The following is a 24725-nucleotide window of genomic DNA, read 5'->3' as shown; positions in this document are numbered from 1 at the left end:
TGCCTTCCAGACTAAATTGCTTGTGTCACCCCAACTGATGAATGTCTGTGACATTGGGAATAGCAATCCCATCTAGATACCTTTATGGGATTTCACTCTTCATTGACTCAAAAAGTTTGAAATATCTTGGAGTCAGAAAGCCCCTTGCCTCAACTGGGTTGGTTGCTTTTTATGGTTTGCACTGAATTGTGGAGATTGGAATAGATACATAGTAACCAGGGAAGTCATGCTCCACAGGCTCGCCTGTACTTGCACTTAACTTTATAGAGCTTGGCCTGTGGACAGAGACCACAGGTTTGGCGGCCATCCCTACTGGTGTTCTAGTAAGGTAAGGAACACCTGGCTTTGCCCCAATATAACAGTATGCTTGTTTTGTTAAAATTGGGCAAATTTAGAATGTCTTGGCCTTTATATTTCTAGTGCCCAAGGCATCCTAGTTGGAGTCAGACAGGACACTTCTGGGCATAATCTGTGACCATTGGATGCTGGCAATGGGAGCTTGCTGCTCTGTTGGTGTGGGGCTGGGGTGGGGTGTCAGGGGCATGATTTATAACATGGAGCCCTGATGGTGGAAGAACAGGTGCTGGAGTAGGGAGCTGAAACAGTCCCAAGCAGCAGTCATCTGCAGGATAACCTCAGTCTGACAACTATCTAGGAAGTCACTTGGCCATATTTCGGTGTGACACTGGGCAAGTCACTCACCAGCTATATCCCTGATTTCTCCTCATTTATAAAATACAGTTGTTGTGCTGGGTTAGTTTTAAGGTATTTTCCGGTTCTGACAGTCTGTGATTTGGTGATTCACTGCTGAGTGACCACACAGGGTCAGTGCACAGGGATGTATTGAGTAGCCCAATGGTGAGCACTGGCCAGTCTCACCTCTCAGCCCCCCACTTAGTAAACTTAATGGCGACATTCAGGTACAGAGAAGGGATGACCTGTTGTTAACTGGTAATTAACAGCTGGTTCTATCTTTTCCTCCAAGCTGCTGGCTCCATGTCCTCTCCTCCCCCCCCCCCCCCCCACCTTTGGCTAAGCTCCTCAGGTTTCTTTCTTCTGGGGCCTCACTGCACATGGCACTGTCTGCTCTGACAGCTGCTCTTTGGCCTGAATAGCCCCTTCCTGGGCACTCACAATGAGAATTGCTTCAGCCATGAGCATGTAGCTAGGGACTAACCCAGGAGTGAGGCTGCCAGATAGCAGAACTTGTGCCTGTGTTTGCTGATTCATTATCAGTGTCAGACAATCTGCTGTGCGAATGATGATAAATGTGTGGCGTTCTGCGGAGGGAATTATGTACTCCAAGGTTCAGCCTGTGCTGACAGCCTGCGCATCTGCCACATGGCATCCCATCACCCCTGTCCCTTTTCAGTAGTCCAGGACAAATCCTGAAAACCTATATTGTGTTTGGCGAAGGATAATAGGAAACCTCATATCCATGTGATTTAGAAATGCAAATAATTGATGTTTTTATTCCAGACAGAGAGGCAAGGGTAAGGTGGGCAGCTGCTATGGAAGCAGGGAGGCATTGGAGAGAGGACCTCAGTGACAAACATGCAGTGACCCCAGGGAATTCTCAAGCTAGCAATCTAGGTGAGACTGAGATGGGCTGGAGAGGAGAGACTCATCCCTGGACACTCTAAGCTGTGAGACTGTCCTTGTAGGCCCGGCTCCCAGTTGCCTTCCTGACTCCGGGTACAACACTAATGGGGATTGGGCTTCCCCATTAGTAAAATGAGTAAGCTGGACTGGCTGATCTCAGATGGCCCACGGAGGACTTCCTTTTCTGGTCTGTTGGTCAGACAGGCTCAGCCCTATGGCCCACCTGCCTGGGGTCCCAAGAATTGTGCTGTGGGTACATGACATCCACCTGGATGTCACGTTCAAAGGTAGTTCCTCTAACAGGCCTACCTCCTCTTCCTACCCCTCCCCCAATCACTCGGGTTTGAGGGAAGGGTGGGACCGAGTTGATGAGAGCTCTTCCTTAGCTGATCTTCATTTGGAAGAGGGTAGGCTACTTCAGATGCCAAACCTAATTTCCGAGGAGTGGGACATTCATTTCATACCTAGTAGAAAAGATTTCCCTCTTGCAGCCCCATAAGTTCTTCAGGGAATTCAATGCCATTTCCAACCTCGGGCCTTAGAATTAAGTCACACTTCTATGGCAGTGGTAATTTCATACCCGCATCTACTGAGGCAAATGATAATTATGACAATGGCTACCATTTTTATTGCTTCCCGTTTTCCAGGCATTATACTGAGTACTTTACATACCTCAGCCCACTTAATCCTGTACCATCTGCTTGAAGTAGATTCTATTGTCCCCGTTTTGCAAATGAGGAAACTGAGGTTTACAGGGTTAACAAAATCCTGCTAAGATCAGACTCACTGAGCTGAAATTTGAACTTGTGTTTTCTGACTCCAGAGCCCAAGCATTAACAACCACACAGGACTACCACTTCAAGGGCACAATCATTGGCTGATTCAAGGGCAGTCCAAAGATACTCTTCCTCTGTCCAGACACAAACCCATGGCCACGAGAGTCACTCCCAGTGGTTTGGTGGGGAAGCTACTTCAACTTCGTGAGAAAGGGTGGCAGTAACTGCAGGGCTTTCTGTCAGCGGTTTGTCACAAGGGATGGGGTTCCTTCCATGGACATAAGCCATCGTAATAGCACCATTTATCATTATGACAAAGGTGAGGATGAGGGGGCAGCAGAATTGAAGTTGGAATGAAAGAACAGAATTCTGATTATTTTAGCAGTTGAAAGTGACATCAGCTCAGAGCCTTTATCAAATGGCGAATTGGAAGCTGGACTGAAATTGCTTAAAAATGTATCCAGAGATCATTTTCTGCAGCTGTGATAAAGTCATCGGGCCATGTTCGGAGATGTGTTTCTATCGGCGGCACTCACGGTGTCATCTGCAGGTCATCCCACTCGGAGGCTGTTGCTCAGCCCCGAGGAGTCTGAGGCTCTGGGTGCTGTTCTGGGCACACGTGAAATGCCACCCCTTGCACCCCAAGGGGCTGGGCGGGCGAGCGGAGGGACCACGTGCCTTCATTGTTCTTTTCAGTGTACTGTGAATGTCTTTTCACATCAGTAAGTGATGTTTTACAACATTTTCAATGGCCACATTGCTTTCCCAGTCCATCTGGTGGGTTGACCCTGGGTTTCTGGGACAGTCTCAGTGCTCTGGAGCAAAGGAGGGTGCCGGCTGTGTGACAACCCTTCGACTTATTTGGCCTTTATCCAGGTACCTAGAAGAGAGACTCTTGGGGACGAGAGCTTTAGTTAACTCATCTCCTCTTTTTCCATCCTCAGGCAAAAGAAGGGGAGCGAGGCCCACAAACACTGGGTTGGACCTTCGAACCTGGTCAAGTGCAAGCCCTGCCCCATAGCACAGTCGCCCATGGTCTGCGGCTCCGATGGCCACACTTATACATCCAAGGTTAGTCACCTTTGTCTTCTTTGTCATCAGAAACACTCCCCATGTGCTGGTTCTGACAAGGCTCGGGGCCCAGACTGGCACGTTGTGTGGATCTCCAGGAGGTTTGGGGCTGTGGCCTGGAGAAACCACCGGAAGAGCAGGCTCTCTGGCCAGAGAGAGAAGTGAGATGGAAACAGTACTTCCTGTGTCCCAAGGAGTCAAGCACTGAGGGGAGAGGGTGATTCTGAGAGAGGCATGTGATCCCACTGTTAATCCAGGGAAGCTTCCTGGAGAAGGTGAGGTAGCAAGCTGTTCCAAAGATCCGAGTCATGCAGCCTGGTTGACGGCAGCAGAGACAGGAGGGAGGCCCAGGATGCTGCCTAACAATGGTGTGGTGAAGGGAGGTGTGTGTCAGCACAGTATCAGCTGCATCTCTGGCACATCCAGCCCGCACCAGGCCCCGGGCTGCAGGGCCATCCATTCCTATCTCAGGGAGCTGCAGGGGCTGGTGTCTAATGTGGAGGGCAGTATGGGGACAAGCCACTGTAATTCAAACCTGTGAAAAGAAATGGTTTCATAGCAAACAGGACTAGGGATCAAGCAGGTCTATTTGTTCTTATTGGAAGGCCGGGGAGAAGTTTTGCAGAGGAGGGCATATCATTGGGTTCTAGTAATGGGCTTTATGGGCAGGAAGGCTGGGTCATCAGGCTGGAGGAAGGAGGAAGGAGCTGATCATTTGTTCTTGGAACTTCAAACTCTGTTCTTGGGATGAGGTTGTACCTTTGTGTGTGGGAATGGGTAGTCTCACTGAGATAATGAGTTTAAAGGAAAGCACAGAATAGATAAGTTTGCTTGTTCATCCTCGTATTCAACAAATATAAGTCAGCGCCCCCTCGGAGCCCAACCCTGTGCTGGGCAGGAGGGAGTCGGTGTGTGGTATCTTAGGAGTTTTCTATAACCAGGGTTGGCTCTGAACCCCCCCCCCCCGTCTCCTTTGGCTCCAACCTCGCTTTTATCCCTCCTCCCATTGCCTGTGTTGGGGTCCCTTGCAGAACAGAGTCTAGGACTAAAGAGAGTTGCTGTAGGAGACACCCTGGTCACTGCTGGCCGCTCCACCATGTGGTTCTTGGGCTTAGGGACTCAGGCCACTCTGTGGGATCCCCTTCTGTTCCTACCCCAGTGCACACACAGCGGACAGCTTCTGTTCTCTGTGACCCCCTCACTGTCCTGACCCCGGCGTTTTGGAGACTCTGCAGACCTGGGCGCACCCTCCCCCCTGCAGCCCTCCGAGGCTTGTTGGGTCATTTCCAGGCTGAGCTGCGCTTCCCTGTTGATTCTGTATTGCACAGGTCTTATACTTCATTCCCTGAAAGTAGAACTTTAGCCTCTCAGATTTCCACTTTTTTCTAACTAAACGGAATACATTTTAATAAGTATCATTTGAGACATTCTTGTATGCCAGGCTGTATGCCAGATGCTGTGGAAACTTAGAGTGAAAATAAAAACGATGGCCTCTTTTCATGGCCAGAACCAGTAATCCTTACCTCCTAGTCTGCCCTGAGAATTGCAGCTTCTCTGCCGAAGGTCACAGCCAGTACATCCTAGCTCAATAGCCCCACCTCACCCCCTCCTGCTTCCTCCTTCCCCTGCTCTCCCTGACCCCTGATGAAATCGCAGTTAGAAAAAATATGCAAAGGGGCTTGCTTCTGACCCACTGAACACTCCTGGAATGGTAGATTTACAGGGAGCATTGCTGAACACTGTCCCCCCAGCCCCGAGACTGCTCAGGCCGCCATTGTCTTTCACCCAACCCCCAGCTTCTAGTAGGTGGTGCACAGTCTCCTGGAGATCCTGTTAAAACGCAGATTCCAGTGTAGCAGGTCTGGTACCGGGCCTGAGAGTCCATATTCCTCTCCAGTTCTGGGCGATGTCCATGGTGCTGATCTGGGAACTACAATGCTTAGCAAGGACTCAATCTTCACGGGTGCCTCCTGATAGCTCTGTCTCCACTCTGCCCTTTCTCCTGCCCCCAAAATCCATTTCCACATGATGGAAGGGGGTGTAATTCTGTAATAAAAGTGTTTATCAGTCTCCTCCTTTAAAATGCTTGGATAGCTGTCTTCTTGCTGCTAGAACTAAGCGCAGACCCTTTGTCATTACTAACAAGGCCCCCGGAGCCTGTGGCCTTTCTACTCCATAATCACTATTGTCAAAAAATCCTTTCTTCCTTTGTCCATCAGCTGTGCAGTGGACACTTAGAGTTGTCTTGGGCATGGTGCAGATGTGTGGAGAGGCGGTGGGGAGCAAGACAAATGTCTGGTAGGGAGGACACAAGTAGCTGTGTCACCAAACAAGCAAGTAGGTATTGAGAAGGAAATTAGCATGGCAGTGAGAGAGGGAGGAGAGGCTGGGTCTGGGGGGCATGGTGCAGAGGGCCTTGCTGGGGCATGTTCTCAAAGCTGGTGGGTAGAATGTTCCAGAGAGAGAAAATTGCATGGCCAAGGCCCGCAAGCAGGATGATATGTTTGAAGAGCTGAGAGGAAGCCTGTGTGACTGACAGTGAGACACCTGAGATGAGGTGACAAGGAAGATATTGAGGACAGTCTAAGAGCTGGAAAGTGAGCAGAGAGTTTGGTAATGCCAGGCTAGTGGGACGCTTGTTATTCTAAGTGCCTCCTTGTCTACGTCTGCCTTAAGAGGTGAGGTCCTACCATGTCAGTTACCACCTCAAACCAGCACAGGACACAGTGCATAGTGGGTGCTTCACCAGGCATAGGACACAGCGCACAGTGGGTGCTCAGTAAAGTCATGGACAAGACTGGGCCACCAGGGACATGAACTGAGTAGAGAGAGTCTGGTCTGTGTAACCCAACAGGGATTTGAGTGATCGGGTTGGCAAGAGCTTCATGATTGAGGAAAAGAAGCCATCCCCACCATGGACCATGTTGCTTAGCTCAGCACCCAGCTGGGGGCTCTGGCAGGGAGTCAGAGGATCCTTGTAATGATTCCCTCCTCGTGAAGATCCAGTTTGTGCTGCTCAAATTATTCCCTCCAGCTCCAGAGTAAACCGTCTGATCCTCAAGCCTGCAGTTGGAGACATGCCATGAAATGTCAGTGAGTGATGAGGGCTGTTTGAGCAAGTGGCATGTCACACATCAAATGCAGCAAAACACTGCCTACTCGCCTCTGTCTCTCGTTCGCTGAAGGAGCTTAAAATTCCAGCTCCCTACGACCCCCGAGCTACAAGGAGCAGTGGTAACCTGTCAGACGTGGCCTGAACTGCTGTCAGCTGCCCAGGGAGTGTCTTTGGAAAGGCACGCTGGTCGGGTCCCCCACAGTCTGGGCTGGGAAATTGGCTTTCTGTGTTAGAGAAGGTTACCCATTTACAGATATTGTGAAATAGCTTGTTTAAGAGGCAGGATCAGAATTTGAGAGAGCCCTTTGCAAGGAATCCTGAAGCTTCAAAAGGGGAGCAGCTTCCAAGAAGACATCCACTGACTGCTCAGGAACCCTGAAGCCCAGGATGGTTGTAAACCCTCATGGCGTTCAGTGAAGCTTCCTTCCAAGAGGGAGTATCTCAGTCTGGTTGGGTTGGTTATTGGTGTTTTAGTTATTGCCCCTAAATGCATAACCACCTGGTTATTGAGGTTTAAGAGGATATTTTAATCTCACAGACAAAGCTGAGGCCCGCCAGTCAATGGTCAATTAAAAAAGTGAGTTAACTATCAACAAACAAGTAACTTTCTATCCTATGCTGTTATGGTCTTTTTGTGTATGTCAGTGGGGTCAGGAAACAAGGGATAAATGAGACCATGATACATGACGATTTGATATTATAAGTCAAATGCACAAAAATTAGTGTTGGCAGAAGTATATGGCAGCTCCAGTCCCATCATCACGGAACCCAGCTTCCCATAATAAATATTCACAGTTCTCCAGATGAGCGTTTAGCTTTTCACAGGTGGATCCGAGGCGGTGGGAGCGCTGTCAGGAGCAGGAGGAAGGAGCCCAAACATCCACTCTGTCCTTGATGTCGGTGCTTGTCCTCGGGTCACATCAAACAAGCTTTCTTTCTGCCTCTAGAACTGGGGAGATGCATTCAGGACCCTCTCTCTGCAGCAGGGTTCTTCCAGGGGCCTGGCACCAGGGACAACACTCAGAGCTCTGTGACTCCCCCAGGACCAGAGAACGTGAACAAGAATGCACAGTCCTGAGATGAAGGGATGTAAGACATTACATGGCAATAAATGACTGTTCAGACTCTATAAAGTATAACCCATAAAAGACAAGGAACAGAAAACCTCTGCTGGGAATAGACAAGTGGAAGGCTGGGGCTGCGGCTGGCTTGAGAGAGTGACAGATCTGTCCCTCGGCATTGCTTCTAGGCAGTAAAGGTCACCCTTGTCACTTAACTGCCCTTGATGTTACATCCTCCTGGCCAGGAAAAATGATGTAGTCCAAACCTTCAGGAAACATAGAATTCTGTGTTCTGTGTCATGCATTATGCTAAGTATGAGGGCTTGACAAAAGGCAAAAGAGACGAAGCCCCCGTTTCCATGGAACTTACAAGAAAGGTGGGCAAGTCGAATTCTTTTCACTAGAATAGGTGCTCAGACAAGGGGTGTTCAGGGTGCTACAGGATATGGAGCAGGGCCACCACAACCCGAATGGAGGCGTGAGGGGTCTTCTTAGAGGACGTGATGACTCCACAAAGATCTTGAGGCCAGAAGGAGTCAACCAGACAGGAGCAGGGCAGAAGGCACAAGCAACTCGCTCATTGGGGGAAGAGAGGTTAAAGAGATGAAAGAAAGGCTGCTCCCTTTGAAGGAGCCAATGACACTGTCACAGTGGCTGGGTCACAGGGGGTTGACTAGCTGCAGAAACGAGGCTGGGAAAGGAATCAGGGGCACTTTTTTTCAGGGCCGTGAAAGCCATGTGAGGAGGTTGGATTTTACCTTAAGAGTTTCAGGGATCCTCCTAAGGATTGATGTTTTTGAATGTGCCCATACTGGCTGCATGGTGGCAGTGGTCGGGGGCAGGACCAGAAGCTGAGTAACTGTGAGGAGCCTACTGGCAGGAGCCAGGCCTAGATTTGTGTCATGATTGCAGAGACAGGTTGAAAACCATCTAAAGAGGCACTCAGGAAATCACAGCTGATCTTGGTGACTGGATTTCAAATATAAAATGTTATTCCAGCTCTGAGCTCAGCAGAGGGCTTCTTCACCATCCTACTCCTGGGGAGACTTAGAATCCTCCTGCCACCAGCTTGGTGGCCTTGGTGTGAACCAGCTGGGACCCTGCCATCTCTGAACACCTTTCCTGTCTCTCCTGTTATCGACATGGGCAGATGAAGGCTTATGGGGTCCTGGCTGCCAGCTTCTAGTTTTGCCTGTAGAAAGTGGAAATTGCTGTGGCTGCCTAGAACCTGGCCAGCCCAGACTTCAGATGGGCACCTTAGCTTTCTGTCTAGAGGGGAAAGCTTTTCTGGAAGTTGTGAGTAGATCAGGAGTGGTGCTGGAGTCCTGGAAGCTCAGAAGGGAGTAGGGGTGGAGGTCCCCAATGCTCCAGGCTGGGCCTGCTGGTCTCTCACTGCCAGTCCTCTTTCCATAGGACCTCATTGGCTTCTCTCCATTCGCACCCAGCTGACCAAAGACAGGGGTCAGGCAGGACTGCTCCTTTCTGCCTGGAAGCCCTGGGTGCCCAGCCTGACCTCTGAGGAGAGGCCTCTCAGAGGGAGGCTGGGAGCCCCGAGCACCAGCCCTGTTCTCTGGCATCAGCCTGGCCGTTGATAATTGGAAAACAAACTTGCAAATAGGCATCTTCTCTCTCCCCTCCCCACAACGTTTACTTCCTTAATCGCTGTTAAACAATTAGCAAATGGCTCATTTATGTCTAGACACAGAAGAGAGATGCAGAATTAAGAGCTGCTGTGGAGGAAAATACTTCTGTTCTTGAGCATGTGCACATAGGAGGGTGAGGGAGAGAGAGAGAGAAAGAGAGCATGCTTTACATGGCTGGCATTTCTCTCAACATATTGTCGCTATGGATTATATTATTTTCAGAGTCATCTTAATAGTTTCCAACAATTGCTACCAAGTAAAGGTCAAGTTTGAAGTTGGCAAATGGAGTCTCTGTTGGCCGGTGCTGCCCACAAACAGGCTGCTCTGGTGATTAGAGCAGATCCTGGGTATGGATTTGTGAGATTTCCTGCAATAGCTTCAGGCTTGGTATGTCTTCTACTTTCCCCTAGACTCCTGGGGACCTGTGGCCATGGCAGGCTGGGGACGGTTCTGTGTGCGGCTACTTTGCTTGTTTTTGGCAGAGTAGAGGCTGTTAGTATTTTCAGTGTTATTTGTGGGTAGGTCTGCCTCCATAGAACTTGCTGGATGGGAATCGTCTTCACTTGCAAATGGTTCATGGGTGGAGGCCTTGCTTCTGAAAATAAAATGATTGGCAACTGAAGGGGGAAGACTTGCCTTTGTGTATTTTGTGCACGGGGGAGTGGAGCGCAATGGCGGTGGTAACAGCACCAAGGTTAAGAGGGAGAGAGCAGTGAGGGGAGTCACTGATGCCCCCACCTGGGCATGTGGAGGGACCAGGAGTGGGAACATCCCCAGCCGCATCCCTGTGCTCTCAGGCCGTAGGTGGAGAATAAGAGTCCTGTGTCCACAGAGCACATAGATGGAGGAGTCAGGTAGGAGATTTCATTCTTTTGATTTTCTGTTGCTTAGAGAAAGCCAACAAAAGCAGCATTATGACTTTGGGGAAATAGTGGCATCTAACCAACTTTAAGCAATTTTGTTTTATACATTAAACAGTTTGAGATTGGGGACAGATCCCTCATGGCAGGTGGCCCAACTTTGCCTCTTCCTGGAAGCCTTGTTCATTGTCAGCCTCCTTCCCTCAGTCTGGGGTGGCCAAATATCATTGGATAATGAGAGCTGGTATTCATACTAGGAAAACCTGTGACTATTAGTTTAAACAGAGTTATTACCCTAGATTTATTATCATCCATTTTTATTCATGGGGCTTTTGAAAGAACAAGTATAAATAATATATAAAATGTTGTGTATTTGTGAGGATGCAGATTCTGTTTGCTATAACAAAAACCCAAATGAAACAGAGGCTTAAATAGGATTAAGTAAATACTCCAAAGATAAGCAGTCCAGAGTTGATAAATGCTGCCTCTAGACTATCAATGACTCAGTCCTTTTCAGCTCTGCCATTCTCAGCAATTGGAATTGTTCAGCTCTGCCTCTTGGTCCAAGATGGCTGTCATTCTCCAGCCAGTAGGAAGGAGGCAAGGAAGGGGCACAATCCTGAAATCACCATGGTTATTTCTGCTCACATCTGATTGGCTACAGCTTAATCACAAGGCTACACTGAGCTGCAAGGGAGGCTGGGAAATGTAGTTTTTATTCTGGGAACCTATGTGCCCAGCTAAATTTGAGAGTTATATTATTTAAGGAAGGATAGAGTGGGTGTTGGGGATCTCTAGCAGTCCCTATCATAATAATACTTTTTGATGATAATAATAACAACAAAATAATAGTACTTAATTACTGAACACATTAAGTGATATGACACAGTGCTCAGTGACTATTTTCTTTCCTCTATTCCATCTAATTCTCACAACAGAGCTAGGAGCTAGGTACTGCTATTAGTCCTTATTAAAGAGGAGAACACTGACAATATAAACTTCCCCAAGGGCAGTGCGGCTCATGAGCAACCAATTGGCTATTTGACCCCGCGTCTGTGGGACTGAAATCACAGACTTGACTTCCACAAGAGAAAAGCCATCTGAAGAGAATATAGAGCCAGCTGCATCATCAGGGTGCTTTCGATTTCAAGTGACAGAAACATAACTCAAAACTTAGCTTACTCTTCAAGTGAAGTTTTACTGGCATACGGGGCCAGAAAGCCTAGTGGGGAAGGTAGGCTTTCAAGAAGGAAGGGGAAATTCAGTGTTGACAACACTCCATTCCCTCTGTCTTTCATTTCTACCTGTCTCTGCTTGTCTTCATTCTACAGAGAGGCGTTCACCCCTTGGCGGGGAATATGGGTTCTGATAGCCCAGGGTTCATTTCCTCCTAACCTAGAAAGTCCAAAGGAAGATGCTAATATCTGCATTTCAGTGCCAGGAATGGATTCCAGTTTGCTCTTTTTGAATCATGTGTCTGTCCTTTAATCAAAGACCATGGTCACATGACCCTCTTAACTCTTATACTTCACTATGATCAAGGGTAGTATTTTTTACCAGAATAAGAGGGAGTATATGATTATTTACTGAAATGAGTAGAACTTAAAAACTAGTACAGTATTGTAATCACCTAAAATATTAAATACTGTATATTAGTCTCATTAAAGGCAAATGACATTAGCTTGAGCCTGCAGAATGTATTAAGGTGTGCTATTTCTTGGAATGACAGGCATAGAGGAACATGTAAGACAAGTTTATAACAGACATATTAGTTACATAGTTAAAGAGAAAGTTCATCTAAAATAAAGTAAATTCAGCACCATTTTAATTCAGAATTAAAAAAAAAAACCATTTAGGCTGATACTGAATTACTTCCTTCTGATCATGGGGCACATCTGTCCTTGGTTCTATTAAGCATTTATTTCTTCTTGGAACATAGTTTTTTTTTGCTCCTGAGGATAAACTTTCAGGCAAAATGGTTATTGTGACATTTTCAGAAAGCACAGATGTTCAAACATCATCCATGGTGAAACCACATTCCCAGAATTTACGCAGACTACTTCAACATGCAAATTAGTTATGAAGTTAGAGCAGACAAAAGCCATTCAACTAATTATTTTACCACTTATTTCTGTGTTCTATATGCAAACACGCATTTAACCAAGATTTGAAGAATAGGTTTTCATTTCTTTTTCTCAAATGCCCTGAGTAGAATGCCATGCAATTAGTTAGCGCTTTTGTTAAAAACACATTAGGAAGAATAACCTTCTTGCTGTCAGTTCTCTTGAATGCACAATTAAACCATTTGATAAAGCAATTACCTGAACACAATTATGCTAATCCTCACCTCATCAAGAGATGAAATTAAGGATTAGGTAAAACTGCAAAGCACCTGAGATCTCTGCCAACCAATCCTTTAGAAGACAGAAAGGTCCCTGGCCAGAATGAATATGCATGGTGCTGAAAATCTAATTAAGTCATTGCAAACAACTTTAATTAAGTTCATGCTCATGTTGCTTTTGTTTTTCTTTAAAAGAAACCAACAAAATATCTCTTGTTGTCATATTCAGTATTTCTCAAAAGGGTACAGTCAGACTTCTTCATGACATTTTCCAAGAGGACCTAGCATCACCAGATTTGGATAATGCTCAAGGAAGCTGATCTCATTTTATAAGCCTTAGCCTAAGACCTGTATGTTATGTGAGGGAACAAGGGACTATTAGTGGAGTTAGAATTTACTGTGAATAGGCACCATAACCGTGTACTGAGAGAAATGGCTTTAATGATCCTCTCGTTTTTATCAGAGCAGGTTGTCAGGGATTTTCTCTTTATAAACCAGATGAAACATTTTGGAATCTTTACACAGAATAGAAATACCTCATCCTCTGTCCAAGGGTGGCCTTCCTGAGATGCTGGGCTCTGTCCACTGAGTTGCTCCAAACATCAGACCTTCAGCAACAGGGAAGACTCTGTGTCCAAAAGAGCAACTTTCCCCAAGTTCTCGTCCAAAGGCACCGACCACTGCTTTGGAATTCAGATACCCCAAAGGCAGGCTACATGGTGGCAGGCAGACAGAGACCAGGAGCTGTAGGAACCTGGGAGCCTGACTAGATTTGATCAGATGGAACTCATCAGGGTTTATTTGCTTCCTCGTCTCCTAGTAGTGAGACCAAAAGATGGTATTTAGTCAGGGAGGGCTTCCCAGAAGGTGGTTCTGAACAAGAGCTGCTACAGCACTCATGTTGTCTTCCACCATGCCCTGCTGAAAGCTCTCTAGACCAGCCATGTGGCCTCTTTTTATACCACACCAACACACAACCCATCCCTGGCATCAAAGCATAGATAGAGGTGGAGTAGAGAGGACACATTGCTTTGTTTGCTTTCTAATGCACGTGACTAGATAGAGTGGATTGAGCCTCTTACCCACACCCACCCTCCCACCCCCTGCCAAAAAGGATTAACTATTCCTGGGCTCTTAACTTTAAGGCTCATCTCAATGAAGCCTCCATGAGCTCTTTGTGCCAATTAGGCCATTTCTTTCCTCTTAGCAGCAATAGCACCAGGTTGTAGAGTTCTGCTGAAGCATTTATTATATACCACTTGAGATCATCTGTAGGTAGGTGTGTATATCCAGCCACATGGTGGGCTAGGAATTCTGAAAACTCTATGATACAAAACTCTTGGATATAATAAGCAGCCTTTTAAATAGCTGAGCTTGGCCCTGGCCAGTTGGCTCAGCGGTAGAGCGTCAGCCTGGCGTGCAGGGGACCTGGGTTCGATTCCCGGCCAGGGCACATAGGAGAAGTGCCCATTTGCTTCTCCACCCCTCTCCCCTCCTTCCTCTCTGTCTCTCTCTTCCCCTCCCGCAGCCAAGGCTCCATTGGAGCAAAGATGGCCCGGGCGCTGGGGATGGCTCCTTGGCCTCTGCCCCAGGCGCTGGAGTAGCTCTGGTCGCGGCAGAGCGACGCCCCGGAGAGGCAGAGCATCGCCCCCTGGTGGGCAGAGCGTCGCCCCTGGTGGGCGTGCCGGGTGGATCCCGGTCGGGCGCATGTGGGAGTCTCTGTCTGACTGTCTCTCCCCGTTTCCAGCTTCAGAAAAATACAAAAAAAAAAAAAATAGCTGAGCTTGCGAGATGTAAGGGAGACCCCTGGGTGGGTATGGGAAGAAGGAAAACCAGAGTGGACACTGACCACAGCCCTGGCAATTGGAGCGGTAGAGAGTTAGCTGATCTGACCAGCAGGCTTTGAGGTGACAGCCACCTGCATGCTGGAAACAGTGCCGTAAGTCCTTGCAAGTGGGCAGTTGGAGCTGAGACCCCGTACATAAATCCAAAACCTTCATTGTGTTTACCCTGAGTTACAGGGTGGGCTTGACTTTTTTGAAAAGAAAGTCAGCCAGTTAGTAAAGAAAGACAACAAGAACCCTTGTCAATTTCGGGTCAGACTCTGGTTAGAGAGAGAAACGGTCACCTATAAAGGGTTTTAATAGAGAACCTGCACTCTTTCCCATCAAGGGTGGTACACAACAGTTAATGACACAGCCGTAAGTCAGTCAGAGCAGGTAGCAGCTGTTGATCTGTGCTATGACGTGGTTCCAATTTAAGTTCTTTGTGTGGCACAGGAAACCCGAGGCTGGTTAACTGACTCCAGGGTGGTCAGCTGACTGGCTGGGAAAGCAGCAGAGTCCCTGGAAGAAGCAAGTGTCAGTCCTCTTTGGAGGACCCAACAATTAACTCAGGCTTCATAGGTTTCCCTCAAAACCCTCATAAAATGGCTCTTAATTCCTTAACGCATAGGAGGAAATAAGCCACCATGAGCAAGAGGCGGCACCAACCATAAGCAACAGAGTTAGACCCCCAAGAACTTGAGAAATGGATTTTTCTGGCACAGATCATGAAATTAATTTAAATGTTCAAAATGTTTATTTAAAAGGCAGTTTAAAACTTAAGCAATGAATGAATGTTACACTATCAAAAATATCAGATCAGTCTGGAATTTCTGAAGTGAGGAATATAATAATTGACAGTGAATTTAATGGAGAAAACACACACATCATATGCTCCTTCACCACAGGAAAGAAATCAGGGCTCCAGCTTCTAATTCTAAATCTCACAATTAAAATTAAGTAATTAACCACATATTTTGTTTATTCAACCCCTATTTCTGGGTAACTTTAAAGCCCTATTCATTCAGGAAAATTTCTAACAGGAGTATAGCTGATAAATGCAGAAGTAATGATAGAATTAGGAAATCACCATTTTTCAGCCTCTAATAATGTAAACACTGGAGGCAACAATCTCACGTGGATGAAGTCATTAGACAAAAGGTTGATGGACTTCAGGCTGTTGCACTCGGAGCCCTCTGATGAATCTTAGAATCACTTAAGTGGGCAGCAGGCCTTGTTTGTCCTCTGATGTCATGTGGTAGGAACACACAGAAATTCATGTGCTTCATAGGTACGCGAAATAGTTTTGCCAGAAGGAGTTAAACCTAAATATAGTCAAGCCTACAGCTCTAATTTCCACTTACAGAATGGCTGGGGTAGAGAACTGTGTCACAGGAGGCCACACAGAGGCAGACAGATAAATTCAGAAAGGAACATTTGTGGGGGGCCAGAAAACGGCCCCATTTTCTACATGAAAATAGGTGGAGACATTGCTACCAAGGGTTTTGTGAACACTGGTTGAACCCAACTGGAAGCCAACTAAAATTTAAAAGGAAAAAGGTGTTTGGGGACTTTCAGGATACTTGATTATGGACTGGAAGTTAGATAGAATGATAGTATTGTAGTTGAATAAAAAAACAAAACAAAACATTCTTAAAGAGATATATTGTGAAGAGCATAGAGAATTCGCTTTAAAATAATTTAGTAAAGAGAAAAAGAGTTCAATTAAGCAAGTCTGGCAAAATCTTGTTCAATTGAGGTTAGAGATTCGTTGTACTAAAGTCTCTACTTTCGACATATATTGAAAACTTTTTCCCGAATTAAAAATGTATGCTTCTTGAGGAGAGTAACTATTTCCTGTTAATCTTATCTAAAATAATTGAATGCATAAAAAGAATATTAATGGAAAGAAAGAAGGAAGCTATATTTGTAGGAAAAACAAAAGTTATAATTACTTAAAATCATAAAAATATATACTACATAGACTAAAATATAAAACCTAAAACTATAAAACTGCCAGAAAAAAAACAAAACAGAAAATCTTTGTGACCTTGGGTTAGGCAAGTATTTCTTAGATTCAACACCAAAAATATGATGGATAAAATTAAATTAAAAAGATACTTTTTTTTTTCAGTTCTACCCTCAAAAGATACTGTTTAAGAGAATGAAAAATGAAGCCTAGGAGAAAATATTTGAAAATCATATATCTAATATAGTACTTGTGTCCAGAATATATAAAGAACATTCTAAATTCAATAATAAGTAAGCAACCCAATAAAAGTGGGCAAAAGGTCTCAGCAGACATTTCACTAAGGAAAATATGTAGATGGTAAATTAGCCGAGAGAATGTTCAACATTATTTGTCACTGAGGAAATGCAGACTGAAACCACCATGAGATACCACTACACAGAACATCTACATTTGAAAAGACTGACCACGTTAAGTACTGGTGAAAATGTGGAAGACCTCTCATCCACTGCTGGTGGGGACGTCAGGTGGGCCAGCCACTCTGAAAGCAGTTTAGAAGTTTCTTTAAAATTACCACGTGTTCAAGTCTTCCTAGTTCTAAGCCCCTTACCCAAGAGGAGTAAAGTCCATGTCCATAGCAGTAGTTGTTCACAGATGCTCACAGCAACTTGATTTGTGATATGTTGACACTGCAGACAGCCCACATGGCCATCAAGTGAATGAATGAACAACTGTGGTATATTCATAAAACTGAATACTCCCCCAAATATAAAGGAATGGACTGCTCATGCATGTTACAACATGAATGATATTAAAATAATTATGCTAGAAAGCCAGACAAAATAGTACATACTATTTGATGACCTTGATATAAAACTTCAGAAAAGTGTCAACTAATCTCTAGTGACAGAAAGCAGATCAGTGCTTCGCCCAGGGGGCTGGGGGTGTGTAGGAGGGCAGCGTTGCAAAGGGAGATGAAGAAGCTTACGGGGATGGTGGTATGTTAGCTATCTGGATTATAATGATTTGATGAATCATTATAACCACATAATGGTTTTATGAATGTGTGAATATTTCTATTTATCAAAGTGTCATCAAATTATACCCTTTACATATGTATAGTTTGTTGTATGCTAGATATACCTCAATACAGCTGTTTAAAAAGCTTTTTAGTCTGACTAGGTAGTGGCACAGTGGATAGAGCTTCAGCCTGTGGCGCTAAGGATCCAGGTTTGAAACCTTGAGGTCACCAGCTTGAGCCCAAATGTCACTGGCTTGAACCCAAGGTCACTGGCTTGAGCAAGGGGTCACTGGCTCAACTGGAGCCCCCAGTCAAGGCACATATAAGAAAGAAATCATTAAACAACTAAGGAGCTGCAACAAAAAATTAATGCTTCTCATCTCTCTCCCTTCCTGTCTGTCTGTCTGTCTGTCTGTTGTTCTCTTTCTCGCTTAAAAAGAAAATTGTAAAGAAGACCAGCTCTGTAGCATGTCTCGAGGTTAGCACATTCTTCAATCACCCACATCTGTCTCCAGTGTTCTCTTTGTGGATGCTGGTATCCTCCATCAGTTAGGAAGATCCCACTTTGTAGCCTCAACTAGGCTAAGTAATGTCAGAAAATCGAGTTGACACTTTTCAAAGATTTTTTCTGTGAAACATTGAAAGACATAACAATGCGAGTTTCTGTGAACACTGAGTCACCATGGAGTCCCTTTCCTTGAGACTTCTCTGTGCTTGGATTGCGTCCTGGACTTTAACATCCCTTTGGGCATAGGATCCAGTTTTCATTTGTTAGCATTGCCCTTCTGCCCCTCTTTGAGAAGCAGAGGTCTCAGGTGACTGAGCAGCACCCAGAGAGCCACCCAGGGAGCGGCTGGGGTGGCAGGGGTCTCCTGAGGTAGCCTGCAGAGCCTGTGCACTTGGTGGCCTTTCAGAGGCTGCTTAGGTGGGAGGATGGATGGGTTCACTGTGCAAAGTATGTAAGTGCCTGGAGACAAAAATCAGTGGTTCGTGCAGGTGAGGGAAGAGTGACGTGTTTGATATGGCCCTTGGGACTGATGTGAAAAAACCGTTAGTCTTATAGCTGGCAGAAACAAAGGAGATGTCGCCTCTAAAGACCATGTGGTTGGGAGAGGCTGCTTCACCTGTTGACTTTGCAAGTGTCAGCTCTACTTGCTGATTCCTGTCTCAGACCTACAGGTCTGCCCTGGAACCCTCTTCCGTGGTGGCCCTCCGGTGTCATCAGACACACCCACCATATGCCAGGGCTATACCAGACCTTGGTCCTGTCCAAAGTTGTTCCCTGATTCTGGAGAAGACAGACATGTAAACATAGCTAGCTTCCCAGAGCCAGGAGAGGAGTGTGGTAGACGCATGGACAAGGGGACCACAGAGGATAGATTGCCACATCAGTGTCATGGCTAAAGGCTTGTCCAGTGGGGCTGGGGGAAGAGCCTCAAATCCCACTGCAGCCTTGAGCTAGGTGATTTTGAACATGTTATGAAGCCTCTTGGTGCCCCAGTTTTCTTGTCTACAAATTGGGATAATGTTACATAACTCAGAGAGTTTTTGCCAAAGTTATATTAGTGATTATATAATTCTTAGAACAGCAACTGGCACATAGAAAAGCCACCTGTAAATATTGATTACCTTCTTCCCCAGGAAGTCTGAGGGTCCTTGTTTAGAAAACCAGTTTGCGCTCTGGCTCCAGTGGCCCAGCTTTTACATTGCACCTTTCATGTTCTTCTGAGGTCATTTCTGCCTCCTCCCAAGCAGGTGGATACTCCATGCTCTGCACAATGCGGGTGGCAGTGGTGATGACAGCAGGCACCTTTGGTTGAGGTCATGGCCTGTAGCCAGCACGGGCTGGTGCAAGACTCTACTCACTGGTTCCTGATCCCGTGGCAGTGCCCAGCCTGGTATATGCTCAGACTGTTGGTGTAGAATGGCACTCATTTCCATCAGTCCACCAACGTGCAGTTCATACCTGTGGCTGAGATCCTATTAGTGAACTCAAGGTGGGCTGAGCTCAGAACACTCTTGCAGAGATCGTGAGGAGGTGCAGGACAGGGATACAGACCTGCGCAGCACTGCAGGTGGGATGCTTTTGAGCACTCACTCCTCTACCTGACTCGCCCTGACATCACCTCACCCGCACTCCGCTCTGCACTCATTCATCAAATGCTTGTGAGCCCCTTTGACGCGCTTGGTCCGTGAGCAGGCTACTGAAGGCAGATGGACTCAGTGGACTGCCCTTCGAGAGTGTGGAGAAATTTTTCTGAAGTTTCTCAGCCAGGTTCACACATCATGGAAACAAGGCCATTGTGGAGGACTGAGAGATCAGCAGCTTTGGTTGCTGGCCTGGCCATTCCTGGACTGGGGTGGGGTGGTGGTGGACAGAAATATGACCCTGACCAAGTCCGTCAGGTATGAAAAGGGAGCAGATAACAGGAAAACAGTGCCTCTAATCACCTGGCCAGAGACAGGATTTGCTCCAGAGCTCCTCTTCCAGGGCCAATTTTATATCTCCTGAACTGGGCGTTATATCCCACCCCACCCCATCTGCTGGCCGCTGTTGGATGTGATGCACACCGACCCCAGTGCCAATACCACATCGAGTGTTTATCTTGCGCCACCCGCTGTACTGTGTGCATCACATGACAAGATCCTAATTCTTGCACTGATCTATAAAGTGGGCGCTCATGTTAAATCTTTCTGAGTTAATGAAGAGAGGCTCCTCTTCTACCTGGAGGGCCCAGACTCCACCGTGACATCCCAACGGCTTGCAGAGTTCACACAGTCCAAATCCCAACACTGCTGAAGTCAGTCCTGGAACTGCCTGGTCAGATTAACCAGGGGTGGGGGTGGGGGGGCTGCATTCAGGTAGAATTGGCAAGAAAATTGGAACTTAATAATAAATAATTTTAAAGAATTAATTTTTTCTTAACTTTCAAGAAGCACTGCGGCTGCAGTCTGAGGGTCTGTTAATCCTGCTTGGCACACAGGTGCCAGTAATGGCTTGGGCCAGCTCATCGATTCCTCAGCTACAGTTGTGCTGCTCTGGTGGTTTGTGTCTAGGTGTCACAAGCAGCCTGTCCCCGACTGGTTGAAATGTTCCTTCTGAAGTTAATGTTAAGTCCGTGATAATTCCTCCCCTTCAGGGACCCTTTCTTTCCCAAGCTGGCGAGTGGATGGCCCCAGGCTCAGCTCTGCATGGCCTCTCACAGAGCCCTGATCAGGGTGTCTAGGTGTCAGTGGCATGAAACAGCAGGCTCGACTCCCTGTAGGTGACAATTGACCCTGTTGGCACTACCTCTGTGTGGTGCTACCGGCCAGGTACCTCACTCAGAACGGTTGTCGTGGAAACCTGTTTTTGTTGTTTCCACCTTGGGTGCACTTTGTGTTTTATCACAGCCACATGGAACGACTGGAGCGCTGAGCCATGGCAAATGAGTAAGGCGTGCGACTGAGCGGTTTCGGTGCTGCAGACAGGTGGGGCTGTGTGTGGGGCGGGCATGGGCGCCGTGGAGCGGGCCCCTGTCCACACCACCCCGTTCTTGTATTCTATAAACAAAGCTCTCCTGTCACGCACCCTGGGTGCCAAGAGTGCTGACAGCCTCCCAGAGTCTGTTCTTCTAGGTGACCGCACCTCCTCGATAGGGCACTCCCATCCCCCCCGGCCCACTCACTGCCCACCCGTGTTCTCCCGTGCTGGGGGAACGGTGCTGTGGGAGGGAGTAAGGTTCCCGAGGTTACTTGGTTTTCACAGCTCACAGGTTTCCCTGATTGCATGTTTCATAGATCCACATTTTTATCCTTGGAGCTGTCATTTTTCCTGACCTGCTATTTCAGTCACTCATAACAGTATTACTGCATTGCTCTGGAGTTTCTCGGGCTTTGTTCCTTCATGAAGTTTCCATCAACCTAGGGAGAATAATGGCTAAGGGTAAGAATGGAGGCCGGCTGACTCTCCCCAGCTCTTGGCCGGCAGGCTCCTGGGAATGGGGCCCATCAGCGCATGACCACGCCCGCACTGTGCTGGTGCCGTCCTGGGTGCGGGCTGCTGGCCACCCTCCTCTCCCAGCAACCCTGGGGTGAAGCAGTTCTGTCTCATTTTTACAGATGAAGACACTAACACTCACACAAGGGGTTGTTCCTTGCCTAGTATCCTACCTTTCTAAGTGGCAGAGGTGGATCCAAACCTGGATTTAGCGGAGCACAAGCAATTTTGGTTTTTTGTCAAAAAGTATTGAACTTTCCTGTTTTAATAGCATGGTACATTTATAGAGCAGCTTCTGAATGGCCTGCTAGGACTGTTCACTCAGCTGTCTGATTGGCGACTCACATTTGTCGTGGCCAAACAGAGCTCCTCACCACCCCGGGCCTCCCTGATTGACCACGACTCTCCTCTCCACCCAGTGACTCAGGCCAACACCTCGGGGTCATCTTTGACTCCTCACTTTCTCTCATGCCCTCCAGCCAACCCATTAACAAGACTCTCTCTCTTTTTTTTTCACAAGTGAGAAGCTGGTAGGCAGAAAGACAGACTCCCGCATGAACCCCGACCAGGATCTTCCCTACAAGCCCCCTACCAAGGCAATGCTCTGCCCATCTGGGGCTCTTGCTCCATTTCTTGGCAACTAAGCTATTTTAGCACCTGAAGTGAGGCCATGGAGCCATCCTCAGTGCCTGGGGCCAACTTGCTCCAATTAAGCCATGGCTCTGGGAGAAGAGAGAGATAGAGAGAAAATGGAGAGGGAAAGGGGTGGAAAAGCAGATGGTCACTTCTCCTCTGTACCCTGACTGGGGATCGAACTTGGGACATTCATACACTGGGCCAATGCTCTACCACTGAGCCAACCAGCCAGGGCCAAGGCTTTCTGTCTTTACCTCAGCACTGTGTCCTGACTTGACCTTTCATCACCACCGTCTCTCATGACACTGCTGTCATGTCTTGACCCCTCAATGGTTGCCTTGTGTCCATCAGTGCTTCCTGTTTCGTTCCTCATAGAGCAGCTTGTGCAATGACTGGCACAGAGAGATGAATCAATAGCCACTTACATATTGGACGGTAAGTGGTTAGGGACATGGGAGAGATGGGGCAGGGGAGGTCTCTCAATGTTCTGTTTAGGAACTTGACAAGAAAATAATGAGACTGAGTTTATGGTGTCTCTAGGGACTGGCACGACTGAGCACTTTGGGGATTCTTTTTTGTCTTGGTGGATGCGATAGCTTTGTGAGCAAATATAATAAAGAATCTTTCGTGTCAAATGAACTCCCATATGCAAAGAGATCTCAGTCCTAAAGAAAGGGGTTAATAAACTTCATTTTTCCAAGAGTGAGGAAGCTTGAACTGCTGAGGTGGAAGGAGACTCATTTAAATTAAATGTGGCTGGCCAAAGAATGTTGTTTTTATGTGTCCCTGCTCAGAACCCAAGACCTGAGTGGAGAGGCTGCTGGTGGGCACGTCTCTCAATAGAGGTGTTCACAGTCCCTTTTCAAGTACAGCTCAGGGCACTGAGTTGCCTGGTATTGATGCTTTTTATGGAGCAATTGTTTCCTCCTTCGGCTACAGTGAGGGTTTTGTCCCTTCAGTTTAGTGTACAACCCGTGGCAGCGTCTTCTCATTCTGGCATGGTGCTGCTTTGCCAGAACTGTTACTTTGTATCCTTAGAACCCGCTAGTGCCCTGCAGCTAACAGGTGCTCAGTAAATCTTGGTGGAAGGAAGGGTTGGAATAGAGAAGAATGAATCCTTGGGAAGGTGGAGGAAATGACTCACAGGCTGCCAAGTTGGAGGGCACAGTCCCCACACCCATAAGGCTTGCTCCTTTCTCATTTTGGCACCCAGCTGGGCACGTTCGCCTTGCTTTCTCGTTGTGTCCCTCTCCTCCTCTTTGCCACTGGACACAGAGGGGGGTGGGGAGGGAACCTGTGGCCTGATTCTTATTGCTCTTGTGTTGCCTTTCCCCCTGGGTCTTAGCTCAGTTCTGCAACTGGTAAGTTTATAAGGAGATGGGGGAGGAAGGCTGGTATTGAACCTGAGTCAGAGAGCACTGTCACGAAGAGAAACTGCTTCATGACTCCAGGTGCTTGAGAGTCTCAGGCGAATCAAGTTGCATCTTGTCAAAGTCCCTTGCTTAAAAGCCCAGAGGAACAAAGGGATTTTCCTTTTACAAAATCTGCCTATTCGATTAGTGCCATGACCTTTTTTTCTCTCCCAGCTCGGAGACAATGGAGCACTTGAGAGATGTTTCATGCTTTCAAGATGAAACTCTGCATAGCATCGAACTTGACTGGTTCTGCTCTTTCCTAAACTTCAACCAACCAGCAAAAGCGCTTCCTGATTCTGGTCCCCGAGCTTGGCTATGGTGTGGGGAGTGTGGAGCCAGGCTGAACAGGGCACCTGCCCTCGAGGAACTGGTAGTCTTAGCTGTCACTTATTTCTGCCGGCTGCACAGTGAGCTGCACTGAACTGGGAGTTCAAGTGTCCTGAAGCAGTCTGTATCGCGTCGCACGTACCTGCCGTGCACAGCGGGAGGGAGGCCTGGATAGGGCCAGAGGCAGAGCCCAAGAGCCCAGATGGTGCAGTTCTCTCCTGAAGAGGGTGCTCTGGGGTGGAGAACTGCTCAGGGATTATTCTCCTTCTACCATTGTGTCCCGACGATGGATGTCTTTTTTTGGCTAATTGCTTCTGTGTGAGAAGCTCAGAAATTATACAGCAATTTTGTTGACAAAAGGTTGAACTTCAAATTGCTGTTTTGCAAAAAAGTTGTTTGTTCTTGAGGCTAGCTCAACCCATTTCCACTGAAATAGAACCCTACAACGAGCAGCTCGTCTCACGTGGGATTTGCATGCTGTGTGAGAGAAAGGATCGCTTCCATTTCTGTTGTAAAATGGTAGGCCATCTCCAGCCTGACTCCATTTCTCCATGGAGTCCCACCCAAGTCAGAGAGCAGAGAGTGTCCAGTGTCCACCAGGGGTCCCCAAACTTTCTACACAAGGGGCCAGTTCACTGTCCCTCAGACCGTTGGAGGGCCGCCACATACAGTGCTCCTCTCACTGACCACCAATGAAAGAGGTGCCCCTTCCAGAAGTGCGGCGGGGGCCGGATAAATGGCCTCAGGGGGCTGCATGCGGCCTGCGGGCCATAGTTTGGGGACGCCTGGTCCAGGCATTATGTCCTGTGCTCACACCCAGCTTGGTTGTTTGGGGAGGAAGTTCTCTAACCTGCTGGTGGCCTGTCACAGTCCTGGCTCACCTCCTGGGAGACCTCAGAAGGTACCCTTCTTTTCCTTGTTCCAGCTCAAACCACGGAGCCATCTTCTGTCATTACAAAGCCCCCAAACTCGGGGCTTCACAAGGCGTGTTTGGAAACTTGAATTTCTAAAAGCTTGCTCTCAAGTTCTATACTTATATATTTGTTTATTTGACTCAGATGGGTGTAGATTTTGATGTTTTGCCCC

The 24725-nt window shown here is 47.3% G+C and overlaps 1 protein-coding gene across 1 annotated transcript in view; it reads left to right on the top strand.

The window, feature by feature from the left end:
- Positions 1 to 24725, top strand: part of SPOCK1 (SPARC (osteonectin), cwcv and kazal like domains proteoglycan 1) — a 523795-nt gene that overhangs the window by 371181 nt on the left and 127889 nt on the right. Inside the window, exon 5 of the mRNA XM_066272544.1 lies at positions 3323 to 3449. Coding sequence (XP_066128641.1) covers positions 3323 to 3449 — 127 coding nt within the window. The remainder of the gene's footprint in view (positions 1 to 3322; positions 3450 to 24725) is intronic.

This window comes from Saccopteryx bilineata, chromosome 4 (genome assembly GCF_036850765.1).
Source record: "Saccopteryx bilineata isolate mSacBil1 chromosome 4, mSacBil1_pri_phased_curated, whole genome shotgun sequence".
Classification (NCBI taxonomy): domain Eukaryota; kingdom Metazoa; phylum Chordata; class Mammalia; order Chiroptera; family Emballonuridae; genus Saccopteryx; species Saccopteryx bilineata.
The sequence above is the reverse complement of the archived record's forward strand: the minus strand, read 5'-3'. Positions and strand labels throughout refer to the sequence as shown.